Source organism: Staurois parvus, unplaced genomic scaffold (assembly GCF_062004578.1).
Source record: "Staurois parvus isolate SC_StPar_1 unplaced genomic scaffold, SC_StPar_1.0 ptg000534l, whole genome shotgun sequence".
NCBI classification, from domain to species: Eukaryota; Metazoa; Chordata; class Amphibia; order Anura; family Ranidae; genus Staurois; species Staurois parvus.
The window spans coordinates 638,157-665,884 of NW_028318330.1; the positions used below are offsets into that span (position 1 = coordinate 638,157).

Below are 27,728 nucleotides of genomic sequence, written 5' to 3' on the forward strand. Positions count from 1 at the left end.
TTCTCTGGCACTGAGTGAAAATTCTGTCTGTCCCTGAGTATGAATTCTGTGGCCCTAACTAGCGTTTCTTTGTCCCTAAATAACGATTCTGTGGCCCTCATTAACAAGTCTGTGTCCCTGAGTAATGGTTCTCTGTCCCTAAGTAACTTCTCTCTGTCCCCAATTCTCGTTTCTGTGGCCCTAACTCTGTCCCTGTCCCTAGTACAGAGCGGTCTGCCTCTGTTCAATGACTGCAGGCAAATGAAGATTTCCAAAATGGCCGCTATATATACCTCGACCATTACACAGTGCTGGCTGGCTGGCTGCTGATTGGCTGATGCGATCACATGTCGTTGAGGAATGCATTATGGGGCAGCGCGCCTTGTCTGCGCGCCTTCCCCGACATCCCCGCTCCGTCGCCGCACATGTCAGCCGCCATTTTCGGAAAAATTTCGATTCGCGCGTCCGAATTAGGCTGTTTTTCGGATTCGGCACGAATCGAAATTTTTCCGATATTCGACTCGAATTCCACTTCGGATACTTCGATTCGCTCATCTCTAGTCTCTATAACAGAGGAGCTTACACTCTAATGTCCCCTCCCCCACAGTCACATCAGTCTCTGTACCAGAGGAGCTTACACTCTAATGTCCCCTCCCCCCACAGTCACATCAGTCTCTGTACCAGAGGAGCTTACACTCTAATGTCCCCTCCCCTACAGTCACATCAGTCTCTGTACCAGAGGAGCTTACACTCTAATGTCCCCTCCCCCCAAATCATATCAATCTCTGTACCAGAGGAGCTTACACTCTAATGTCCCCTCCCCCCACAGTCACATCAGTCTCTGCACCAGAGGAGCTTACACTCTAATGTCCCCTCCCCCACAGTCACATCAGTCTCTGTACCAGAGGAGCTTACACTCTAATGTCCCCTCCCCCACAGTCACATCAGTCTCTGTACCAGAGGAGCTTACACTCTAATGTCCCCTCCCCCCAAATCATATCAATCTCTGTACCAGAGGAGCTTACACTCTAATGTCCCCTCCCCCACAGTCACATCAGTCTCTGTACCAGAGGAGCTTACACTCTAATGTCCCCTCCCCCACAGTCACATCAGTCTCTGTACCAGAGGAGCTTACACTCTAATGTCCCCTCCCCCACAGTCACATCAGTCTCTGTACCAGAGGAGCTTACACTCTAATGTCCCCTCCCCCACAGTCACATCAGTCTCTGTACCAGAGGAGCTTACACTCTAATGTCCCCTCCCCCACAGTCACATCAGTCTCTGTACCAGAGGAGCTTACACTCTAATGTCCCCTCCCCCCAAATCATATCAATCTCTGTACCAGAGGAGCTTACACTCTAATGTCCCCTCCCCCCACAGTCACATCAGTCTCTGCACCAGAGGAGCTTACACTCTAATGTCCCCTCCCCACAGTCACATCAGTCTCTATAACAGAGGAGCTTACACTCTAATGTCCCCTCCCCCACAGTCACATCAGTCTCTGTACCAGAGGAGCTTACACTCTAATGTCCCCTCCCCCACAGTCACATCAGTCTCTGTACCAGAGGAGCTTACACTCTAATGTCCCCTCCCCCCAAATCATATCAATCTCTGTACCAGAGGAGCTTACACTCTAATGTCCCCTCCCCCACAGTCACATCAGTCTCTGTACCAGAGGAGCTTACACTCTAATGTCCCCTCCCCCCAAATCATATCAATTTCTGTACCAGAGGAGCTTACACTCTAATGTCCCCTCCCCCACAGTGACATTACTCTCCATACCAGAAGAGCTTAAAATCTGATGTCCCCTCCCCCACAGTCACATCAGTCTCTGTACCAGAGGAGCTTACACTCTAATGTCCCCTCCCCCCACAGTCACATCAGTCTCTGTACCAGAGGAGTTTACGCTCTAATGTCCCCTCCCCCACAGTCACATCAGTCTCTATACCAGAGGAGCTTACACTCTAATGTCCCCTCCCCCACAGTCACATCAGTCTCTGTACCAGAGGAGCTTACACTCTAATGTCCCCTCCCCCACAGTCACATCAGTCTCTGTACCAGAGGAGCTTACACTCTGCACCAGAGAGGTTGTGCTGCAGGTGCTCTCCCTCTCCAGACACTAGGGGGCCAGGCCTGCTCGCCTGGCCCCAGAAACATGGCCTCTTCTGGGCTAGGCTCAGACCATGCTCCCCCTGAGGGACCCAGCTTGCCTTCCCATACTTTACCAGCACCTGAAGACCTTGGCTGTGGCCCTAAAAGTGGGGAATCCCTCCCTGTCTTCAGAGAGCGGGTTGCTGATTATCTGGTGAGAATCGCAAAGGAGGAGGAAAAGTTGGTGAGTCTGAAAACTGACTACAAGAAGAAGAAAGTTCTCCATGACAAGTCATGGAGCAGCAAGAGGCAGAGCATGAAGCCGGAGATGAAGGGTTTGGAGGACGTCATGGAGCAGCAAGAGGCAGAGCATGAAGCCGGAGATGAAGGGTCTGGAGGTCGCCATTAAGAAGCAGCAGAATCTGGTAAAGACGCTGAAGGAGAAGAGCGGAGCTTTCAGAGAAAAGTTCCGGAATGAGGAAAGGTTCAGGAAGATGAAGGGAGACTCCAATAAGGATCCAGCATCGGCGGTGGCAGTACGGGTGGAGAGTGAGGAGGGGGTCCTGGATGCTGCCCCTGCTATCCCATCCACCTCAGGATCTGCTTCCCTGGAGCAAATGTCAGCCTCTGCCCCCCTCCCTCCACAGCAAGCTGGAGGAACAGCACAGGAGGTAGAGGAATATGGTGGAGGGCTGCTGAAGTACATTGAGGAATTGGAGTCTTCCCTAATTGGAAGAACTTTCCGTTTTTCTGAGGACTCTGAGGATGAAGATGACGGTGAGGACTCTGTACCTGGTCCTGTAAAGGAGAAAAAAACAGAAAAGCCGCGCTTTATTAAAAGTGCCATTTTGGACTCCAGTGTGGACAGCCATGTGCACTGCAGTGTTTTGGAGGGAAATCCTCCTGTGTGTGCACAGAGCTCTGCAGGGAAGATGGCTGCTGTGCCTGCAGGACTGCACTCTGCTGGGACTGAGGACTCTGATACCAGGAACCCTGTGACTGTGGACTCTGCTGGGGGGAAGGTAAAGGGGGGATCTGACACACTTGCTGGACAATCCCTGCTGATGGCTGCAAATGCAGCAGAAAATGGTGGGAGGGAAATTGTCAGCAGCACTCTGAAAGGGGTTGCTGAAACCCAGGGGAGAGTGACCAGGAGTGGAAGGCTTTTGCCTAAGAGGAGTATGTTGGGGGAGGGGGAGACAGGAGCATCTGGTGTGAGTGAGTCTGCTGGGAGCAGTAGTGCCACGAGTGAAAGGAAACATATGGATGATAAGAGTGCTTGCAATGCTGGAAAGGGGAATGCCTGTGTGTTGGTGGATGGAGGGACTGCTGCTGCCTCTGATGGTGGTCTGCAGAGCGGGGGCTCTGAGGTTCCTGCAACCAATGGGCGGGGTGCAGCTTTAAGGTCCACTACATCTAATGCTGCACATAAGACCTATGCTGGGGCTCTGGCTGGGAGGAGGGGGTCACATCATGTTGTCAGCTCTGGGGGGAGGTCTGCTGCAGGTCTGCCATCTGCACCCCTGTCCTTCAGGAGGAGGAATTTGGTGCAGCTCAGATGGGAGGGTGGGGGTGCTCCCCCGGTCAGGATGTCGGTGGTGGACAGGATTTTGGAGATGGGGTTTAGGGCGGATGACATCTTCGCCTTGATCAGCCCTGTAGGATCCTATGAATATGATCTGTCCTTTGTGCGCCCCGAGTCTCTGGATATATTCTGGGAGAAGTATGAACACATGTATAAGGGTCTGCCGGAGTGGAAGGGACTCGTCCCAAAGGTTGTCTCACGCCAACCTCTAGTGAAGACGGTCACCATTCTAGTACGGAATGAGTCCATTCCTTCGGCTGACTTGGCTGTCTGACTGAGGAGATTTGGGGAGCTACTTGCACCCCTGAGGAAGATTGTGGATGAGAGAGGGATATGGACTGGTGGGTGGTCGGTGCAGATGAGGTTGTATGTGTGTGGGAATGTGGTCCAGCATCTGCCCTCCTCAGCCTTCATTGGGAAGGACAGGATTGTGGTGTTCTACCCTGGACAGCCCAAGCTCTGCAATAAATGCGGTTCTCGGGGTCACTTCGCCTCCTCATGCCCAGAGATGAAGTGCTCCCTATGTCAGGATCTGGGGCATCTGGTTCTCGGGGTCACTTGGCCTCCTCATGTCCAGAGATGAAGTGCTCTCTATGTCAGGATCTGGGACATCTGGTTCTCGGGGTCACTTGGCCTCCTCATGTCCAGAGATGAAGTGCTCCCTATGTCAGGATCTGGGGCACCTGGCTAAGGATTGTAACATCATCAGGTGCAATCTGTGTGATAAGGTTGGCCATTCGTACAACCGGTGCCCTGAGGCCATGCACAACCAGTCAGCTTTGGTGGAAGAGTTTTTTCGTCTGGACATGGAGGAGGCAGAGGAGAGGGAGGCTGGGCCAGGGGTCCCCAATGTCTCTGTCCCTGTGGTCCCAGTGTCTGATGGTCCCTCTAATGTGTCATCTCCTTGTGTTGTGCCCCCTGAGTCAGTGTCCGTGGATGTTGTGTCTGATCCTCCTGTTACAGTTTCCCCAGAGGTAGTGGGGGCTGTGGAGGGAACTGGACCAATGTGTATGGTTGCACCGACCCCCCCCTCCCCGGCGTCAGAGGGTCAGAGCGCGTGAGGCGCTGGGGGGTGGAGTGAATGATGGTGGGGGTGTTGGGGTGAAGGTTGGGGGGACTGCTGTGGTGAGTGGAGAGAGTGGGGTGGATGATGTTGTTGGTGATGGTGGAAGGGAAGGGGAGGGGGCTTTGCGGGCCGGTTTATCAAATGATGATATGGAGTGGTTGGAGGCAAAAAGGAAGTCTGGGAAGAAGAAGCGGAAGAAGGATGTGCCTGTACCTGACCCTGGGAGGGTGGAGGTGTCAAACACATTTGAAGTGTTATCTGAGGTGGAGGATGAGGGATCTTCAGGGGATGAGTCTCTGGTTTCCATGGAGGAGGAAACACAGAGGACTATGAAGCGTGTAGGGTCTCCAAGTAGGGAGGGGGGTAAGCAGGCTAAGAAACGGGTACCTCGATCATCCTGATGGCGGTTCCCACTCCTTTGAAGGTGGCGACCATTAATGTCTCCAGCATAAAATCAGTAAGCGCACGTAACATGGCCTTATTTTTGCTCAGCAGGTTTGATGCTGACATTTTCTTTTTGCAGGAGACCAGGTTGTCCAGTTTGGGGGATGTTCATATGGCGAAGAAGGAGTAGAGGCGCGGCCCCTCCTTCTGGTCTCTTGCGGCCGAGCCTTACACTGGAGTTGCGGTACTTTTTTCCGGCATGGTAACCTGTCGGCGGATTATTGAGGTAGAAATGGGGAGATGCATGGTCTTAGACGTCTCCATGGGGGGGCAGGACCTGCGCCTGATTAACATCTATGGGCCCCAGACAAAATGGGACAGGAAATGCCTCTTCATGAAGATCAAGCCTTTCCTTTTTACAGCCCAGCAAGTTGTCTTCGGTGGTGACTTTAACACCGTCACTAGGACTAAGGACAGGAGAGGGACCGGAGTCAGGCTGGACTGTGACGGCTAGAGAGGCAGGTCTGGTTGATGTGCACATTCATTGCTGCCCAGACGACACGGGATTCACTTTTCAGAGAGGTTCCAGTCGGAGTAGAATAGATAGGTTTTTTTTAAAGGGGAACTCCGCCTTCTCGGCACCAGTGTGTCAGGCGGTAGAGTTTTCCGATCACTGTATTCTGTCTGTGACTCTGAGTGGCCCCGATACACCACCTAAGGGGAGGGGTACCTGGAAGCTGAATTCGGCACTCCTGGACGATGAGAAGGTGAGTCAATCCTTTGAGGATTTTTTTCAGGCACAGGTATCAATCATGGACGTTTGCAGCAGTAAGTCTGAGTGGTGGGAGCTTACAAAACGAAGGATCGTTGGGTTTTTCAAGGCCATAGGAAGGAATAAACAGCTTGATAAGTATGTCACCTACCAGCGTCTGCGGAGGAAGCTCGATCGGCTTGTCTCGAATAATGGGGATCCAGAAGCGATCTCTGAGGTCAAACTCTTGCTCAGGCAGTGTCAATATGACAGGCATGCCTCTTTGGTTCTGGAAAGGGATTATGGGAAATATCACTCGCCCGACCCTTACCAGGACTGCAAACAAGGTAGAGCAGTTAAGTCAGTTGTAGGCCTGGTTGACAGTACGGGTTCCCTGACAAAGTCCAAGTCGGGGATCCTGGAAACCTCCAGGTCATATTATGCTGACCTCCTGGGTAGGAGGGACCTCGATCGGGCAAGCATGTCGGGTTTTCTGGACTCTACTCCAGGACTGGGAAATGGCAGTTCTCTTGTGAGTTTGACAGAGGACATCACGGCAGATGAGGTGGTGAAAGCTATTGATCAGCTTGCCATGAAGAAGTTGCCTGGGCCAGACGGATTGACAGCCGAGTTTTATAAGCACTTTAAGGTGACTCTGGCCCCATATTTGGTGGAGGTGTTTAATGGCTGTCTGAGAGAGGGTTCGCTCTCTCCCTCCATGCGACAATCTGCAGTGATTCTTCTGTCAAAGGGTAAGGATTCCTCGAGAATTGGCGGCCCATTAGCCTTCTCAATGTTGATAGGAAGATATTGGCAAAAATTATTTTCTGGCGTTTATCGTCTGTTGCAGGCAATTTACTTTCTCGCCATCAGCACTGTTCGGTTCAGGGAAGAAGCACTTTTTCAGCGGTGTTAGCTGTCCGGGAGGCCCTGGAGCGGTGCAGGGCTGCAGGCTGGGGAAAGTTCCTGCTGGCATTGGATCAGGCCAAAGCTTTTGATCGAGTCAATCATGAGTACCTATGGCTGCTTCTTGGCAAGTATGGCCTGGAGGGGGGCTTTATCGATTGGCTAAAGACCTTATACAGAGGGGCTGAAAGCTTCATGCTTGTGAATGGTTGGATTGGACGGCCCTTTGAGGTTGGCTCAGGTGTGCGTCAGGGGAGTCCTTTGAGTCCTCTGCTATATGCGTTTGTAATCGATCCCTTCATTCGGAGGTTAGAGACCGGACCGTTGTGTGGAGTTCCTTTGGGCATTCCTGGGGAGCCCCCTCTGAGGGTCGTGGCCTATGCTGATGATGTGTCTCTTTTCATCTCCGGGACGCAGGAGGCGGAGGAGGTGGTCTCGGTGATGGAACAGTATGCTGAGGCATCTGGCTCAAAGATCAATCAGGATAAGAGTGAGGTTTTCTGGATGGGAGAGGAAGGCGAAGGCTTTACCCTTCCGGACGCCTTCCCAGAGCCCCAGCAGGAAATTAAAGTTTTAGGCATCAGATTTGGTCCCGGTGATTACGGCCTTGCAAATTGGGTAAGCAGGCTACAAGATGCCGATACCAAGGTGGCCAGCTGGAAGGATTGGAAACTCTCTTACAGGGAAAGGATTGACCTGATTAAAACTTACCTGATCCCGGTATTTCTGTATGTCAGCTTTGTCTGTGTTTTGCCAGTGTCTCTCTATGCGAGGATCTACAGTTGTTTCTTCCAGCTGTTATGGGGGCACAAACTGAACCTCATTAAGAGGTCTGTAACCTACCTTCCCAGGCGGATGGGTGGCCTAGGTATGGTCAACCCGGTGGTTTTCTTTTCTCTGATGTTTTTGAAACATAATTTTGGTAGCATGCTGGCAGAGGAACCGCCTGGGTGGGTTGGTATTTTTCAGTCCTGGTTTAGGCCTTTTCTACGGAGCTGGGAGAATGGTGGGCCAGTGAAAAGCCTGAGGGTCCAACATGGTAAGCTCCCGGCTTATGTTGCCCCGTGTCTGAAAATGCTTCGGCAATGGCGAGTGACGGCGGAGGAAATTAAATCTCTTCCTAGGAAGGCCCTGGAGAGGAGGGTTGTTGAATCTGCCTTTAGCGAGCCATTGGCCTTGAGGGATTGCCCAGGCCCGGTTATGAGGGAGGGTCTGCGTTTGATGAATCTGGAGAGAATCCCTTTAAAGTTTCGGGATTTGGCCTGGCTCTCGTTCCATGGCAGACTCTATGTGAAGGGCAACCTGAAGCATCGCTCTGCGGAGAACCGTGGTTGTCCAAGAGTGGAGTGCGGTGGGGTGGAGGAGACGATGGACCATTTCTTGCTTCAGTGCCCCTTCAATATAGAAGTCTACAAGCGGGTGGGTGGGGCTCTGGGGATCCCTTTCCTTTCCCGCTTGAGTTACGCGGAGTGGTCTTACGGAGCCTTTCAGACTCACCGGGATTTTGATTTTGAGACACTTTTTCTAGTTGGCTTAGTAGTCCGTTACCACACGTGGAATGCACGGTGTCAGGTTTCCATTCGCAAAAAAGTCCTTCCTGTCGAGGGGGTGGTGAACAACATTCTGGGTGAGGTTGGGAAGATTCGGGGTCTTGAGAAGGACAGGTGGCGGCCGGGAGCCTGGACAAAGGCGTGGAGGAATGTCAGGTCCCCGTAGCTGCTGTCTGTCAGTCTCTGGGGGCGTGGCTTCTCTTTCTGTCCTTTCACGTCCCCTAGATTTTGTAACATCAGATTTTTGAAGAAAGGCTGCATGCATGGGATGAATGTGTGGGATCAATGTGTGGGATGAATGCATGGGATCGATGTATGGGGTGAATGTGTGGGATCAATGTATGGGGTGAATGTTTAATCGTTTCTTAGCCTGAGGGGGGTTTAGGTGACGGTCAGGATTTGTTATTTTGCTGAAGTAAGCTGGTTTTGTTTAATTATATATATTTTATTCTGTATATATGTAAATATGATTTTTATGATGTTTTTTGTTTGCAAGATTTTAATAAACAAAAAATTTACACTCTAATGTCCCCTCCCCCACAGTCACATCAGTCTCTCTACCAGAGGAGCTTACACTCTAATGTCCCCTCCCCCACAGTCAAATCGGTCTCTGTACCAGAAGAGCTTACACTCAAATATCCCCTCCCCCACAGTGAAATCGGTCTCTGTACCAGAGGAGCTTACACTCTAATGTCCCCTCCCCCACAGTCACATCAGTCTCTGTACCAGAGGAGCTTACACTCTAATGTCCCCTCCCCCACAGTCACATCAGTCTCTGTACCAAAGGAGCTTACACTCTAATGTCCCCTCCCCCACAGTCACATCAGTCTCTGCACCAGAGGAGCTTACACTATAATGGCCCCTCCCCCACAGTCACATCAGTCTCTGTACCAGAGGAGCTTACACTCTAATGTCCCCTCCCCCACAGTCACATCAGTCTCTGTACCAAAGGAGCTTACACTCTAATGTCCCCTCCCCCACAGTCACATCAGTCTCTGCACCAGAGGAGCTTACACTCTAATGTCCCCTCCCCCACAGTCACATCAGTCTCTGTACAGAGGAACGTACACTATAATGTCCCCTCCCCCACAGTCCCATCAGTCTCTGTACAGAGGAGCTTACACTCTAATGTCCCCTCCCCCACAGTCACATCAGTCTCTGTACCAGAAGAGCTTACACTCTAATGCCCCCTCCCCCACAGTCACATCAGTCTCTGTACCAGAGGAGCTTACACTCTAATGTCCCCTCCCCCACAGTCACATCAGTCTCTGTACCAGAAGAGCTTACACTCTAATGCCCCCTCCCCCACAGTAACTTTAGTTTCTGTACCAGAGGAGCTTACACTCTAATGTCCCCTCCCCCAAAGTCACATCAATCTCTGCACCAGAGGAGCTTACACTCTAATGTCCCCTCCCCCGCAGTCACATCAGTCTCTGTACCATAAGAGCTTACACTCTAATGTCCCCTCCCCCACAGTCCCATCGGTCTCTGTACCAGAGAAGATTACACTCTAATGTCCCCTCCCCCGCAGTCACATCAGTCTCTGTACCATAAGAGCTTACACTCTAATGTCCCCTCCCCCACAGTCACATCAGTCTCTGTATCAGAGGAGCTTACACTCTAATGTCCCCTCCCCCCACAGTCACATCAGTCTCTGCACCAGAGGAGCTTACACTCTAATGTCCCCTCCCCCACAGTCACATCAGTCTCTGCACCAGAGGAGCTTACACTTTAATGTCCCCTCCCCCACAGTCACATCAGTCTCTGTACCAGAGGAGCTTACACTTTAATGTCCCCTCCCCCACAGTCACATCAGTCTCTGTATCAGAGGAGCTTACACTCTAATGTCCCCTCCCCCCACAGTCACATCAGTCTCTGCACCAGAGGAGCTTACACTTTAATGTCCCCTCCCCCACAGTCACATCAGTCTCAACCAGAGGAGCTAACACTCTAATGTCCCCTCCCCCACAGTCCCATCAGTCTCTGTACCAGAGGAGTTTACACTCTAATGTCCCCTCCCCCACAATCACATCAGTCTCTGCACCAGAGGAGCTTACACTTTAATGCCCCCTCCCCCACAGTCACATCAGTCTCTGTACTGGAGGAGCTTACACTCTAATGTCCCCTTCCCTTACAATCACATCAGTCTCTGCACCAGTGGAGCTTACACTCTAATGTCCCCTCCCCCGCAGTCACTTCAGTCTCTGCACCAGTGGAGCTTACACTCTAATGTCCCCTCCCCCACAGTCACATCTGTCTCTGTAGTGACTTTTGGACTATTTATTAAGGAAAATGATATTATCCCAAAAAGGAAATTCTAAGCTGACTCTTATGGGTTAAAATAGTTGATGAACTTCAGGTGACCTTCCAGGAAGCCACCATAAACCATGAGTGGAGGAGATCTGTGTGACATACAATGGGGACCAAATCCACTATGTGAGGCCTGCAGATGATCAAACACAAGATACCGTACAATGACAATGGTGGACTGAACCTTAGTGACTCTGGTTCTCACAAGACCTCGCAGATGATCAAACACAAGATACCGTACAATGACAATGGTGGACTGAACCTTAGTGACTCTGGTTCTCACAAGACCTCGCAGATGATCAAACACAAGATACCGTACAATGACAATGGTGGACTGAACCTTAGTGACTGGTTCTCACAAGACCTCGCAGATGATCAAACACAAGATACCGTACAATGACAATGGTGGACTGAACCTTAGTGACTCTGGTTCTCACAGGACCTCGCAGATGATCAAACACAAGATACCGTACAATGACAATGGTGGACTGAACCTTAGTGACTGGTTCTCACAAGACCTCGCAGATGATCAAACACAAGATACCGTACAATGACAATGGTGGGACTGAACCTTAGTGACTGGTTCTCACAGGACCTCGCAGATGATCAAACACAAGATACCGTACAATGACAATGGTGGACTGAACCTTAGTGACTGGTTCTCACAAGACCTCGCAGATGATCAAACACAAGATACCGTACAATGACAATGGTGGACTGAACCTTAGTGACTGGTTCTCACAAGACCTCGCAGATGATCAAACACAAGATACCGTACAATGACAATGGTGGACTGAACCTTAGTGACTCTGGTTCTCACAGGACCTCGCAGATGATCAAACACAAGATACCGTACAATGACAATGGTGGACTGAACCTTAGTGACTCTGGTTCTCACAGGACCTCGCAGATGATCAAACACAAGATACCGTACAATGACAATGGTGGGACTGAAGCTTAGTGACTCTGGTTCTCACAAGACCTCGCAGATGATCAAACACAAGATACCGTACAATGACAATGGTGGGACTGAACCTTAGTGACTCTGGTTCTCCCAAGACCTTGCAGATGATCAAACACAAGATACCGTACAATGACAATGGTGGGACTGAACCTTAGTGACTCTGGTTCTCACAGGACCTCGCAGATGATCAAACACAAGATGCCGTACAGTGACAATGGTGGGACTGAACCTTAGTGACTCTGGTTCTCACAGAACCTCGCAGATGATCAAACACAAGATACCGTACAATGACAATGGTGGACTGAACCTTAGTGACTCTGGTTCTCACAAGTCCTTGCAGATGATCAAACACAAGATACCGTACAATGACAATGGTGGACTGAACCTTAGTGACTCTGGTTCTCACAAGTCCTTGCAGATGATCAAACACAAGATACCGTACAATGACAATGGTGGACTGAACCTTAGTGACTGGTTCTCACAAGACCTCGCAGATGACCAAACACAAGATACCATACAATGACAATGGTGGACTGAACCTTAGTGACTCTGGTTCTCACAGGACCTTGCAGATGATCAAACACAAGATACCGTACAATGACAATGGTGGACTGAACCTTAGTGACTGGTTCTCACAGGACCTCGCAGATGATCAAACACAAGATACCGTACAATGACAATGGTGGGACTGAACCTTAGTGACTCTGGTTCTCACAGGACCTCGCAGATGATCAAACACAAGATACCGTACAATGACAATGGTGGACTGAACCTTAGTGTCTCTGGTTCTCACAAGACCTCGCAGATGATCAAACACAAGATACCGTACAATGACAATGGTGGGACTGAACCTTAGTGACTCTGGTTCTCACAAGTCCTCGCAGATGATCAAACACAAGATACCGTACAATGACAATGGTGGGACTGAACCTTAGTGACTCTGGTTCTCACAAGTCCTTGCAGATGTGTGTTATCTAAACAAGCACCATTGTCTATGGGAAGCCAGGAGATATCTGGATTAAAGTCAATTGTAGGTCTCCAGGAAACTCAATTATAGTGAGTCAAACTTCTCACTAATCTCCATCTGGATGTGTTCTCTAATGATCACACAATAGTTCTAGTACCTAGATGCTTCCTATGTCATCTGTCTTGGAACTTTGCACTCGGCTCAAAAGAAAGACTTGCTTCATTTAATTACAAAAAAAATTACAAAATAAGTGTGGCATATATCTAAACTGAAATATTATCCCAGGTATATACCCACACACCAAGATCCGGTTACCAAAGTTGGGTCCTGCATATCACTCAACTGAAGATCATGAAGTCATAGAATTTAAGTTTTTGGAAAATGACAAAAAATTTTTACATAAAATTGTCATTTAAATGATTTATTGCTCACACATGCCATGGGTATATGTGGAATTACACCCCAAAATACATTCTGCTACTTCTCCCGAGTATGGGGGTACCACATGTGAGAGACATTTTGGCAGTCTAGCCAAGTACAGGACCCAAAATCCAATAAGCACCTTTAGGCTTTTAAAGGGCTTTATTTCCTCATTACACTTCCAGACTACCTATCACAGTTTCGGTGGCCCTGAAATGCCAGGATAGCACCAAACCCCCCCCCCAAATTACCCCTTTTTGGAAAGTAGACACCCCAAGGAATTTAATAAGAAGCATGGTGAGTATTTTGCAGATCTCATTTGTTGCCAAAAGTTTTTATAAAATGAAGAAAAAAAACAAAAACATATTTCTTTTCTTTTTGAATATTTCAATACCTTGTGAAAAACATGAGATCTGAAAAATACTCACCATGCCTCTTTTTAAATTCCTTGGGGTGTCTACTTTCCAAAAAGGGTTCATTTGGGGTTGGGGGGTTTGGTGCTATCCTGGCATTTCAGGGCCTCCAAAACTGTGATAGGTAGTGAGGAAGTGAAATGAGGAAGTTACGCACCTTCAGGCTTTCAAAGTGGTCATTGGATTTCAGGCTCCTGTATGTGGCTAGGCTCCCAAAAAGTCTATATATATAATTCCACATATGCCCATGGCTCATGCCAGAAATATATCACTTAAATGACAACTTTGTGTAAAACAATATATATATTTTTGTCATTTTCCAAAAAGTAGTGGAACAAAAAAAATCTTCCATGAACTCAATATGCCTCTCAGCAGATAGCTTAGGGTGTCTACTTTCCGAAAAGGGGTCATTTGGGGGTGTTTGTACTGTCCTGGTATTTGGGGGTGTATGTACTATCCTGGTATTTGGGGGTGTTTGTACTATCCTGGTATTTGGGGGTGTTTGTACTATCCTGGTATTTGGGGGTGTTTGTACTGTCCTGGTATTTGGAGGTGTTTGTACTATTCTGGTATTTGGGGGTGTTTGTACTGTCCTGGTATTTGGGGGTGTTTGTACTGTCCTGGTATTTGGGGGTGTTTGTACTATCCTGGTATTTGGGGGTGTTTGTACTGTCCTGGTATTTGGGGGTGTTTGTACTATCCTGGTATTTGGGGGTGTTTGTACTATCCTGGTATTTTAGCACCTCAAGAAATGTGATGGCAGTCAGAAAGTAAAAGCTGTGTAAATTCCAATATCTATCCCATAGATTGTAGACGCTATAACTATCAATATACACTGATTGGGATTTTTTTACCAAATAATGGAGCAGAATACATTTTGGCCTAAATTTATAATGAAGTTTGAGTTTACTATATATTTTTTATAGCCAAAAGCAAAAAATATCCTTTTTCTTCAAAAAGTTTGGCCTTTTCTTGTTTATGGTGTGAAAAATAAAAATCGCACAGGTGATCAAATACCAATGAAAGAAAGCTCTATTTGTATGAAAAAAAGGACGTAGATTTAATTTGGGTACAGCATTGCATGACTGCGCAATTCTCAGTTGAAATAGTGCAGCGCCGAACAGCAAAAACAGGAAGGGGGGTAAATCCTCAGGATGTCCAGTGGTTAAATATATTTTAAAAATATTCTTCCAAAATTTATTGAAATACTACAATTTTGGTCATATGCAATATATTTCTAAAGATATTTCAATAAATATATATACTGTATAATGAAATGCATTTGCATTTGTATTACAAAATATAGGAAACATATTTTTAAAAATACATTTACATATATACTGTATGCCTTTGTAAATACATTTAATCTACATTTTTGGAATGTATTTACAAATAAATGTAAAAATATATGTTAAAGTTACTTTTTTATATGTTAAAAAAAATCTGAAGAATACATTTTAAAAATATATATTTTTAAAGATATTTTTAATATATTTTGGAATATATAAAAAACTCATTTTAACATGCAGCATATATATACGGCCAAGATTGTAGTATTTCAAATATATGTCAAAATATTGGGAAGAATATTTTTAGAATATATTTAAAATATATCTTCCTTCCATGTGGGTATGAAGTCTTTAGCTGTTAATCTTCCCTTCATATACAGATTAATACCTGCTGGAGGGATTTCTGATTTTTTGACCAAACATCTTATCATGAAAATGTTAATTGCTGAAATGGACAATTGTTTCCCACCCTGGTCACCCAGGACAGGACAGTATACTATTGTCCATTGGACCCATTACCATTTCTCTCATTACAGTCACACAGATACAGTTTGCCTTTTAAATAGAATTAGCACCAGAATAGTCCCCATAGTCTATCACTCTTCAGGAATTCCCTTTTAATATGTAGATGGACTTGTCAGCAGTCTATGCATGGATATTCAGGAATGTGTGTGTATACGTTACCTTTGCATGTACTCTTTTTATTTCTTATAAAATTTGTTCCTGTTTATTCATTCTTTCCTTTTTTCTTATTTATTTCCATTACTTATATAGCGTCATCAATTTACGCAGCTCTTTACATATATATTGTACATTCACATCAGTCCCCACCCCTCAAGGGGCGTACAATCTAAAGTCCTTAACTTACATTCATACAGTCAGGTCCATAAATATTGGGACATGGACACAATTCTAACATTTTTGGCTCTATACACCACCACAACGGATATGAAATGAAATGAACAAAATGTGCTTTAACTGCAGACTGTCAGCTTTAATTTGAGGGTATTTACATCCAAATCAGGTGAACGGTGTAGGAATTACAACAGTTTGCATATGTGCCTCCCACTTGTTAAGGGATCAAAAGTAATGGGACAATTGGCTTCTCAGCTGTTCCATGGCCAGGTGTGTGTTATTCCCTCATTATCCCAATTACAATGAGCAGATAAAAGGTCCAGAGTTCATTTCAAGTGTGCTATTTGCATTTGGAATCTGTTGCTGTCAACTCTCAAGATGAGATCCAAAGAGCTGTCACTATCAGTGAAGCCATCATTAGGCTGAAAAAACAAAACAAACCCATCAGAGAGATAGCAAAAACATTAGGCGTGGCCAAAACAACTGTTTGGAACATTCTTAAAAAGAAGGAACGCACCGGTGAGCTCAGCAACACCAAAAGACCCGGAAGACCACGGAAAACAACTGTGGTGGATGAGCGAAGAATTCTTTCCCTGGTGAAGAAAACACCCTTCACAACAGTTGGCCAGATCAAGAACACCCTCCAGGAGGTAGGTGTATGTGTGTCAAAGTCACCAATCAAGAGAAGACTTCACCAGAGTGAATACAGAGGGTTCACCACAAGATGGAAACCATTGGTGAGCCTCAAACACAGGAAGGCCAGATTAGAGTTTGCCAAACGACATGTAAAAAAGCCTTCACAGTTCTGGAACAACATCCTATGGACAGATGAGACCGACATCAACTTGTACCAGAGTGATGGGAAGAGAAGAGTATGGAGAAGGGAAGGAACTGCTCATGATCCTAAGCATACCACCTCATCAGTGATCATGGTGGTGGTAGTGTCATGGCGTGGGCATGTATGGCTGCCAATGGAACTGCTTCTCTTGTATTTATTGATGATGTGACTGCTGACAGAAGCAGCCGGATGAATTGTGAAGTGTTTCGGGAATATTATCTGCTCATATTCAGCCAAATGCTTCACAACTCATTGGACGCTTCACAGTGCAGATGGACAATGACCCAAAGCAGACTGCAAAAGCAACCAAAGAAGTGGAATGTTCTGCAATGGCCAAGTCCATCAGCTGACCTGAATCCGATTGAGCATTTCACTTGCTGAAGACAAAACTGAAGGGAAAATGCCCCAAGAACAAGCAGGAACTGAAGACAGTTGCAGTAGAGGCCTGGCAGAGCATCACCAGGGATGACACCCAGCGTCTGGTGATGTCTATGCGTTCCACACTTCAGGCTGTAATTGACTGCAAAGGATTTGCAACCAAGTATTAAAAAGTGAAAGTTTGATTTATGATTATTATTCTGTCCCATTACTTTTGGTCCCTTAACAAGTGGGAGGCACATATGCAAACTGTTGTAATTCCTACACCGTTCACCTGATTTGGATGTAAATACCCTCAAATTAAAGCTGATTGTCTGCAGTTAAAGCATAACTTGTTTAATTTCAAATCCATTGTGGTGGTGTATAGAGCCAAAAATGTTAGAATTGTGTCCATGTCCCAATATTTATGGACCTGACTGTATATTAGGGCCAATTTTAGACAGGATTCAATTAACTTGCCAGCATGTCTTTGGAGTGTGGGAGGAAACCGGAGTCCCAGAGGAAACCCATGCAGGCACAGGGAGAACATGCAAACTCCAGGCAGGTGATGCTGTGGTTGGGATTTGAACCAATGATCCTTGTGCTGCCAGGCAGAAGTGCTAACCATTTAGCCACTGTGCAAATATTTTTATAAAATGCAAAAAAAAAAAAAAAATGAAAATACCATTAAAAATTGTTCCTATTTATTCATTTTTGTTTTTTTTATTAAATGCAACAAAAATGAATGTGTATGTACTCTCTATTTTTTTTTCAAATTCTTTATTTATAGAGACAATTCCACACTCACAGAGCAGTTCAATATTTCCAGAGTACACAGATTAGAAATGGGTAACATCCCCTATGCAGAAAAGTCATCTTGCAAAATACAGTCAAAGGTATAAACTTTAACACTGTACTCTTTATTTTTAATAAAATGTGTTCCTATTTGTTCATTTTTCTTTGTTTTTTATTGAATGCAACAAAAAATACACTGTCAGTTTTTTTTTTACATCTGTGCACCATTGTGCAGATTTCCCTTCACTTCTTGTGTCAGCCAAACAGGAAGTGAGAGAAAATTCTTCCAAATTAAGGAAGTTCCTTGGTGACCACCAGAACCAGCGTCCCCATTGGAAGATTTCTCTTCTATTACTTTTCTGGGGACAACCCAAAGTGTGGGATTTTTTTTATGTTCACAATGAAAACAGGACAAATAGAGACAGTGAATCTCCCTAATGGGGACACAGACAGTAACCACAATTTCTATTGGGCATAGCTATCATATACACATGATTTTGTGCAGGGAGTCCGCCCTGTGGCAGTATTTCTATTGTAGGGAGGACTTAAAGTGGTTAAGGAAAGTGCGGCGCTGTATTTCTATTTATTGACATTTTTGCACATTTATATGAGTATGTTTAGGTGTGGGCAAAGTTGTTTTAGTTGAATTCACTGTTAAGTTGGTTTATTGATTATTGATCACCTTTTTTAGCTGCTTGTGGGAATACTGTGTATTATTTGTGCTCCTCTTCACTAGTGTACCTTTCCAGTTCCTGTGTTTATAAATATGGACACAGAATGATCTCTGATTCTGTCCAGGTGATCAGCAGGTCCAGGTGATCAGCAGGTCCAGGTGATCAGCAGGTACAGGTGATCAGCAGGTCCAGGCCAAAAAACATTGGCCTGGACCTGATAATCGGCTTGTGATGTACTGAATGACAGCACAGTCAGGGCGGTGGGCTCACACGTGTACATGTACTGTATGTGATCTGGAACAGAGGGACGGCCCTGCCGCAGTATAAGTGTGGTGGTCGGTCCTGAACTGGGTAAAGTCAGATTGTTTGCTGATGATCTTTTACTTACTTTGGTCCACCCAACACCTCCCTGCCAGTCCTATTCTCTGTACTCCATACATTTCCCTTTCCTCTGTAAAACAGAATGATAGTTTCCTTGGCCCACCTCCTACCTGGATTATTTGGGCATTCATCTCCCTCGCTCGTACAACACACTCCATGAGGCCAACTACATCCCCACTTTCCAATACTTGAGAGTCCTACTTCTGTCCTGGACTCATCTTCACCTCTCCTGGATGGGGAGGATCAGTGATGGAAAATTGGCAGTTTTACCAAAACTCCTTTACTTGTTCTGTACTCTTCCCCATCCCCACCCCCACCGATCCCCATCTCCTCCTATACTCTGAAATCTTTTTAAAATCAGGTCTTGTGATTCAACTGAGCAGACAAAGGGCCACGAATCCCAAGACATGCTATGTATATACATAAGGAACAAGGAGGTTTGGGTGTTCCAAATGTTACTAAATATTTCTTGGTGCCCAGATTACCCCACTAACCCCCCTTTACACCACAATACATGGCTCCTTATGGGCTGACTTAGAAGCATTGCTCTGTTCTCAAACTTCTCACCATTCACTCCCATGGAGTCCTCCTAAATCCAGACCTACGTCTATCAGCCTCTTGATGGGTCACACACTCTGCACCAGGAACTCTGATAAATATTCCAGCAACTTCATATCCCCTCACTTGCCTCTCTGTCCTCTTTTGGGTGATCCTAAAACGGTTACAAACGTTACTAATCTGCGCTCCCCCCGGAACCCTTGGTACATCTTAATGCATTTGCAGCCCCCAGGCCTCACAAGTTCCCAATATAAATTGTCACACATTCCATACCCTGGACTTTGTCTGCCCTTGTACTACATAGCTGGGGGGAGATCTAGAGGAGATTGTCCAATCAGATTGTATAGGAAGGTATTATAATGAGGGAGGTGTGGTCCCGAGCAGTGAACACGCCCTGTCACACCCCCTTCTGTGATGCAACAAGGAAGTGAAGGCTTCTGGGAAGTGGCCTACAGGAAGTGAATGCTAAGATATCATGGACAGGAAATGATGCAATCTGAAAATCCGTTCCAACAAACTGACAGACAAGTGATGGTCCTGTGGGTGAGGGGAGAGGAAAGCCCATCGGGACGGCCGGGCCAGAGACGGCATCAGAGAACGCTTCTGTGTATTATGGGAGGGAAATTCTGCCCGAAAAGGGGAACTTCTCCTTCAAGTATGGACCAAACTGGTCACGTCTGGGTGAATGACGGCTCATTCAGTCAACAATTTATAGACTCAGCCAATCACAGGGCAGGACTCCATTGTTATTCTTCTCCTGCCATCAATGGGCAACCCGGTCCCACACTTCATCCATGTCTTTGGGGACCTCTGATCTCCTTATGAACTGTTTCTTCCATGATGAAGATCAGCCATGGAGTATATCTGAGGTGTATATCAGGGTGTGCTTCTTCCCCACACGAGAGCTGAGATGTCCAGCAACATTCATCTAGAAAACATTTCCCGCACTCAAGGCACTAATACACCTCCAGGGTTGTGTGGGACCCCTGATGTACAGGAAGACAGGACTTCAGTGAGGAACATTTCCCTCACTCAGGAGAAGAAAGTGGCTTCTCCGTGTGAGATTTCGTATGCCTAGAAAGATTGAAGCTCCTTGAAAAACATTTCTCAAACTCATGATAGGAATACGGCTTCTCCCCCGTGTGACATCTCTGATGTTTGTAAAGACTAGACTTGTCTGAAAAACATTTCCCGCACTCAGGACAGGAATAAGGCTTCTCCCCTGTGTGAGATCTCTGATGTACATAAAGACTAGACTTCTGTGTAAAACAGTTCCCACACTCAGGACAGGAAAATGGCTTTTCACCCGTGTGAGATCTCTGATGTCTGGAAAGAACGGACTTCTCTGAAAAGCATTTCCAGCACTGAGGACAGGAATACGGCTTCTCCCCCGTGTGATATCTCTGATGGCTGTAAAGACTGGATTTATGTGAAAAACATTTCCCACACTCAGAACAGGAATATGGCTTTTCCCCCGTGTGAGATCTCTGATGTGTGTAAAGATGGGACTTCTGTAAAAAACATTTCCCGCACTCATGACAGGAATATATTTTTTCTCCTGTGTGCAGCTTTTGATGTATGACAAGATGTGATTTTGATACAAAACATTTCCCGCACTCAGCACAGGAATATGGCTTCTCACCTGTGTGAGATCTTTCATGCCTATTAAGTCTGGATTTATAACGGAATCCTTTCCCGCACTCAGAACAGGAGAAGCTCTTCTCTGTTGGAAGGCCGGCCCGGTCCCGCGCAGTCTGAGGTTCCTCAGGATACGAGGAATCCGATGGTCCATCTACACTGGGTGGTGCCGGATGGACATTGGAGGGAGCCGGGTTTTCTCCTGGACTATACTGTGTGATGTCCTCATCTTCTACTTTCCAGTCTGGAGACAAAGTGAGACAATCCTCGGAGGTTTTCCTCATCTCCCGGCCATGGACTAAAATACAAAGACAAAGAGGATTACTAGACAGGAGCTGATTGGTTCCCCCAAACCAGGGCTCCGCCCACATCAGGCAGCTTGGGCTCTGAGGAGCTTACAATTCCACCCTCAAGGGAACTAGGAAATGGCTCCTCTGATCTCCTACCAGGTCATTTCTTTATTAATGGACCTTAGTCAGAGAGTGAGGAAACAACCAGAACTGTCTTTTATAGGAGGGACAGTGATGAGGGGATTATAGGACGAGGGTCCCCACCCCCTCTATCACTCATCGCCATCTTCCCAACACAAGAAGTACTGCACTTCCATATTTAGTCCATGATTTAGTCATGAAGAACAGCGGGGCTGAGCCCCACCAGAGGTCAGAGAGTGAGGATGGGGGGAGAACAACCAAGATGAAGACTAGACTGATCCTGAAGACCACCATCATTGGGGTATTGACTCCTCCCTCATTATCACTTTCTGTTTAAGGGTCCAAAGTTGGAGGATGTTATCACATTATTATCACCATGTAAAAGTCTGTGCTCCAATCACATCGTCCGATATAAAATGTCCAGCTGGTAGAACAAAAGATAATCAATATTATGTGTATATATAGCAGTGGGGGGAGGGGGAGGGGGAGAGCAGAAGTCAGGACTATGGAATGTACAACACAGAGTATATAGTGCAGGGGTCAGGAGTATGTAATGTACAACATAGAGTATATAGTGCAGGGGTCAGGAGTATGTAATGTACAACATAGAGTATATAGTGCAGGGGTCAGGAGTATGTAATGTACAACAGAGTATATAGTGCAGGGGTCAGGAGTATATAATGTACAACATGGAGTATATAGTACAGGGGTCAGGAGTATGTAATGTACAACATGGAGTATATAGTGCAGGGGTCAGGAGTATGTAATGTACAACACAGAGTATATAGTGCAGGGGTCAGGAGTATGTAATGTACAACATAGAGTATATAGTGCAGGGGTCAGGAGTATGTAATGTACAACATGGAGTATATAGTGCAGGGGTCAGGAGTATGTAATGTACAACACAGAGTATATAGTGCAGGGGTCAGGAGTATGTAATGTACAACATAGAGTATATAGTGCAGGGGTCAGGAGTATGTAATGTACAACATAGAGAATATAGTGCAGGGGTCAGGAGTATGTAATGTACAACATAGAGTATATAGTGCAGGGGTCAGGAGTATGTAATGTACAACATAGAGTATATAGTGCAGGGGTCAGGAGGATGTAATGTACAATATAAATTATACAGTGTAAGGGTCAGGACTCATAATATTGGTATTCAGTAGAACATTAAATGTCTACTGTAAACAAGTTGCAGAGATCCCACACCGCTGCCTCCCATCTCCTGAGACTGCACTCAGTGACTTGGGTCTGAGACACTACAGACATATCCCTCCACCCGGCACAGCCAGCAGACCACAGAGCAAGGAACCCTGGGAGAAATGTTCTGTCAGAGATCTTAATAGATCTGGACATGAGGAAGGACACCCAATATACACACCCCAGGTGCCTAGGTCTAGTAACACTTATGGTGAAATGAACATTTTTCTGCCAGCTGAACCCCAGAACCTCCATAAATCCAGTCTAGATACATAAATTGTGTCTGCAGCACAGAGAAGGAAGATTATCCGAGAGAAATCCAGGAATACAGGACGGGGAACACAGCTCAGGAAAGTGACCAGGGGATTACAGGCTGATATCACCCAGTCCCCGCCCTACTCTGGACCAATCAGTGAGCAGTATGGGTGGAGGAATGGATTTAGTGTTCATGACCCACCTGTGCTGATCTCTGTAGGAGTGTCCTCCTCTATAAATGTCCCCGTTATTCCATCCTCCTCCATAGACTGCTGATCATCCCTCACATACGCCTCTTCTTCTTCTGCTTTCACCTCAAATTCTATATCGATTGGATCTCCACTCTAAATCAAGGAAATGAGAGAAAATATCATCTGTAAAATGTAAGATTTATGATTGTGACATCACACACAAAATCCACACATTGTCTCCCTTCACAGAAGCAGATCACATGTGATATGTGGGTACATTTCCCCTAAATACCGCATGCCATCCTGAAACTGTCCATTTCCTATCCCGTGTTGCAGTATTGACCACAAACACTGAACACGCTCAGTAAATACCGCATGAACAGGCGTTACATTCACAGAAGGAAATAAAGAATGAAATGCATGCGGTCATTAATTAGTGGTGGAGACATGCGGCATTCAGGAAATGTGTACTGCTTGGTAAAGAGTGGGCGGCCGCTGGCATCCTTAACAACCAGTAAACAACATGGTTGTTAGGGAGCGAGCGGCCGCCACGTCCTAAACCAACCGATAAATTAAAAAAAAAATAAAATACCGGCAACAAAATATTAAGAAAATGTTGTAAGGTCCCCCCCCCCCTGGGGTCTGGTAAGGATTTTGAGGTGGACCCCTTGCCTAAATGAAAGAAACACATACCAGACCCCTATCTGAGCATGCTGCTGGCAGGTCAGGAAAGGGGGGGATGAGCAAGTGACCCCCCTCCTGAAACATACCAGGCCACGTGCCCATAACATGGAGTGGATGCTCTGGGGCAGGGGGGGCTTTGCTCCCCCAGAGTACCTTGTCCATGTTGATGAGGACAAGGGACTCTTCCCCACAACCCAGGCTAGTGGCTGTGGGGGTTTGCAGGCAGAGGACTTACAAAATGTAACAAGGGGGCCCTCAGATCCCTCACCCCATGTGAATGAGTATGGGGTACATGGTACCCCTAATTATTCACCCCCAAAAAGTATTCTGTTAAATAGACAGCAGGCAGTTTTTGACAAGTCCTTTATTAAAAAGCAAAACTAAAGCAAAATGTCCCCCCGGTGTAGATCCATCATCAATCACGATGCTCGCTGTCACCGCTGACTCGGAAAGAAAAGCTCCGCTCCCAATGAAGACTCCCCTCTGTCTGACAGCTCTGCTGCCTCCTGCCACTAAATATACTAAGGGACGGTGCCACTCGGTGACGTCACTGACCGGGGCATGTTGTATTGGTGACGTCACTGACCAGGGCATGTTGTATTGGTGACGTCACTGACCAGGGCATGTTGTATTGGTGATGTCACTGACCAGGGCATGTTGTATTGGTGACATCACTGACCGGGGCATGTTGTATTGGTGACATCACTGACCGGGGCATGTTGTATTGGTGACATCACTGACCGGGGCATGTTGTATTGGTGACGTCACTGACCGGGGCATGTTGTATTGGTGACGTCACTGACCGGGGCATGTTGTATTGGTGACGTCACTGACCGGGGCATGTTGTATTGGTGATGTCACTGACCGGGGCATGTTGTATTGGTGACATCACTGACCGGGGCATGTTGTATTGGTGACGTCACTGACCGGGGCATGTTGTATTGGTGACGTCACTGACCGGGGCATGTTGTATTGGTGACGTCACTGACCGGGGCATGTTGTATTGGTGACGTCACTGACCGGGGCATGTTGTATTGGTGATGTCACTGACCAGGGCATGTTGTATTGGTGATGTCACAAGAAGGCAATGACAGTGAGTATTGTGATTGGATCATCGATGGATCTACATCAGGGGGATATTGTTCTTTATTTTTGTTTTTTCAAAAATTACTTCGTTTTTTCTTAAACTACTTTTTTTTGGTGAATGAATAGGGGTACTATGTACTCTATACTCATTCACATTGTGGGGGGCCGGGATCTGTGGGCCTCCATGTTAAAGGTGACTTCTAGATTCCAATAAGCCCCCCACAACCACTGCCCAGGGTTGTGGGGAAGGACCCTTGTCCCCATCGACATGGGGACAAGGTGCTTTTGGGAGGATAGAGCGTCCCTGCCCTGAAGCACCCACCCCATGTTGAGGGTATGTGGCCTGATATGGTTCAGGAGGAAGGTGGGCACTCACTAAGGGTCTGGTATTGATTTTGGAGGGGAACCCACGCCTTTATTTTTATTATTTTGGCATCGGGGATCCCCTCAAAATCCATACCAGACCTGTCACAGCTGTCAGCGGGGAACTTGGTGGCCGTCCGCTCCTTGTTTACTGGTTGCTGAGGACACTGGCGGCTGCCCTCTCCTTAACAACAAGCTATTTCCAAGTGTTGCTATGGACACCAGTGGTAAATTACCCGCAGGATTCACTACTAAAAAACAGCATGCAGCATCTTACTACATACTGGGATACGGGAAGATACCGCTTTGTGATTGGAGCCCATAGTCTCTACAAGTCCATGTTCTAGATTCCCCATCCCACCAACCTTGCAATGGGGAGGGATGGTGTGACCTCCCTGTGTGGAATCCCGGGAATACAGAGGACGGGGACATCTCTCTGGTGGGTTCCTGGTATTAGGTGGCTCCATCATATCCTTGTGTCCTTCTGAAAACTCCTCCATCACTCCATACTCCTCATCCTCCTCTTTATACTCTTCTTTAACATCAATATTATCATCCCCGAGGATTCCACTCTGAAAGATATAATAAAACATTCATTGTAACAAACATGCTGTGTATAAATCACAACTACCAATAATTGTCATCATCTACCTGATGATGGTGAGGGATGGTGTGACCTTCCTGTGTGGAATCCCGGGAATACAGAGGACGGGGACATCTCTCTGGTGGGTTCCCATGACTGGATCCATCTACCTGATGATGGTGAGGGATGGTGTGACCTTCCTGTGTGGAATCCCGGGAATACAGAGGACGGGGACATCTCTCTGGTGGGTTCCCATGACTGGATCCATCTGTAGGAAACACACACACTGACTGAATCCATTGTTTCTATGTGTTTATCAGATGATGGGGGATCTAGGTGGATCCTCCGTACTGCTCTCTCCTTTACAATAAAGTCTCCTCTTACCCGGTGATGTGAGGGGCGGCTGATTGTCCATCATGACGTCCTTGTAGAGGTCCTTGTGTCCTTCTAAATACTCCCACTCCTCCATGGAGAAATAGACAGTGACACCCTGACACCTTATAGGAACCTGACACACACAATGATACAGTCACCATCCAGACACATCCCTTGTCTGTTACTGGAGAATGTCCCAGAATTCCCGGCACCGCTCACCTCTCCTGTCAGCAGCTCCATCATCTTCTTGGTGACTTCTAGAATCTTCTGTGTCTTCTGTCTTGTAGGGATCAGGGATGGAGGTGGGGGGATGGTGATGGGATTCTGGATTCTCGAGGATCTTGTGGTCATACGATGAGATCTCCTTCTGGTGTCATTGTCGGTAGATTTCTTCATGACTCCTGTACAGTTCTGTGTGATACAAAGATCAATCTCACTCTCCCATAATCCCTCACTTCTATGGTCAGCTCTAGATTTATTCTCCAGGGATTGGCCACAATGTGCCGACTCAGCAAAGGACAGACATCTCCATCCAATGATATGATGACAATGGGGTCAGATTTATAGCTCCTTCTAGAAGTCATATAATAGAGTCACTAATGGTTTACTAGTAAGGCTCACTGACCCACCAGGAAATGTCACCCATGGATTTAGTGGTCAGTGGGCGTGGCATGCTGGTAATCATGGGTCTCTCTGATTGGACTAAAGCTGAGATTGTTCTCTTCTATAACCAATGCCGCCATCTTGTGCTATAACCAAATCTCATAGAGTCCGGACACTTTATGTATTCATAGTACTTGTGTGGATGTCGTTATTGATTACAGAACATCAGAAGACTTCAAGTGACTCTGAATCCCTCCCAGTGTACAGCCCAGTCAGATTTAACCCCTTCATTACACTCATCTCTCCAGTCAGCAGGCTGAGGATCTCCAGGGTGAGCTTCAATATCGTCTCATTCCGGGGAAATTCCTTCCTTACAATCTTCACAAAACCCAAAGTCTGCTGATTGTCCATCATGACGTCCTTGTAGAGGTCCTTGTGTCCTTCTAAATACTCCCACTCCTCCATGGAGAAATAGACAGTGACACCCTGACACCTTATAGGAACCTGACACACACAATGATACAGTCACCATCCAGACACATCCCTTGTCTGTTACTGGAGAATGTCCCAGAATTCCCGGCACCGCTCACCTCTCCTGTCAGCAGATGGACCATCATGGTGGTCAGTTCCAGAATCTTCTGCTCTTTCTCCCTCTCAGGTATCAGAGAATGAGATGGAGGCACCATGGTGAGGCTCTGGGTTCTGCTCCATCCTCCTGAGATTGGCTCCCCACTAGACTTCTTCTTTACAACATAATCCTACAGATCAGGAGAAAAATAAAACAACATCAACCACCTGACATCATCTAAATGTGTGCAAAAATAAAATGGTCTATTGACCAGAATAGACAAGAGTGATGTCATGTGACCTCCCAGAATCCTCCTCACCTCTCCGGTCAGGTCTGTGTTTTATTAATAGAGATAGGAGTGATGTCATGTGACCTCCCAGAATCCTCCTCACCTCTCCGGTCAGGTCTGTGTTTTATTAATAGAGATTAGTGATGTCATGGGACCTCCGAGAATCCTCCTCACCTCTCCGGTCAGGTCTGTGTTTTATTAATAGAGATGAGAGTGATGTCATGTGACCTCCCAGAATCCTCCTCACCTCTCAGGTGAGGTCTGTTTTTTATTAATAGAGATAAGTGATGTCATGTGACCTCCCAGAATCCTCACCTCTCCGGTCA

The 27,728-nt window shown here is 46.7% G+C and overlaps 1 protein-coding gene across 1 annotated transcript in view; it reads right to left on the bottom strand.

Annotated features, from left to right (window-relative positions):
* Positions 1–17,494: 17,494 nt before the first annotated feature.
* The window catches only part of LOC149451523 (uncharacterized), a 44,627-nt gene continuing 34,393 nt past the window's right edge, over positions 17,495–27,728 (bottom strand). Inside the window, exon 6 of the mRNA XM_089690576.1 lies at positions 17,495–21,142. Coding sequence (XP_089546702.1) covers positions 20,162–21,142 — 981 coding nt within the window. The 3' untranslated portion in view covers positions 17,495–20,161. The remainder of the gene's footprint in view (positions 21,143–27,728) is intronic.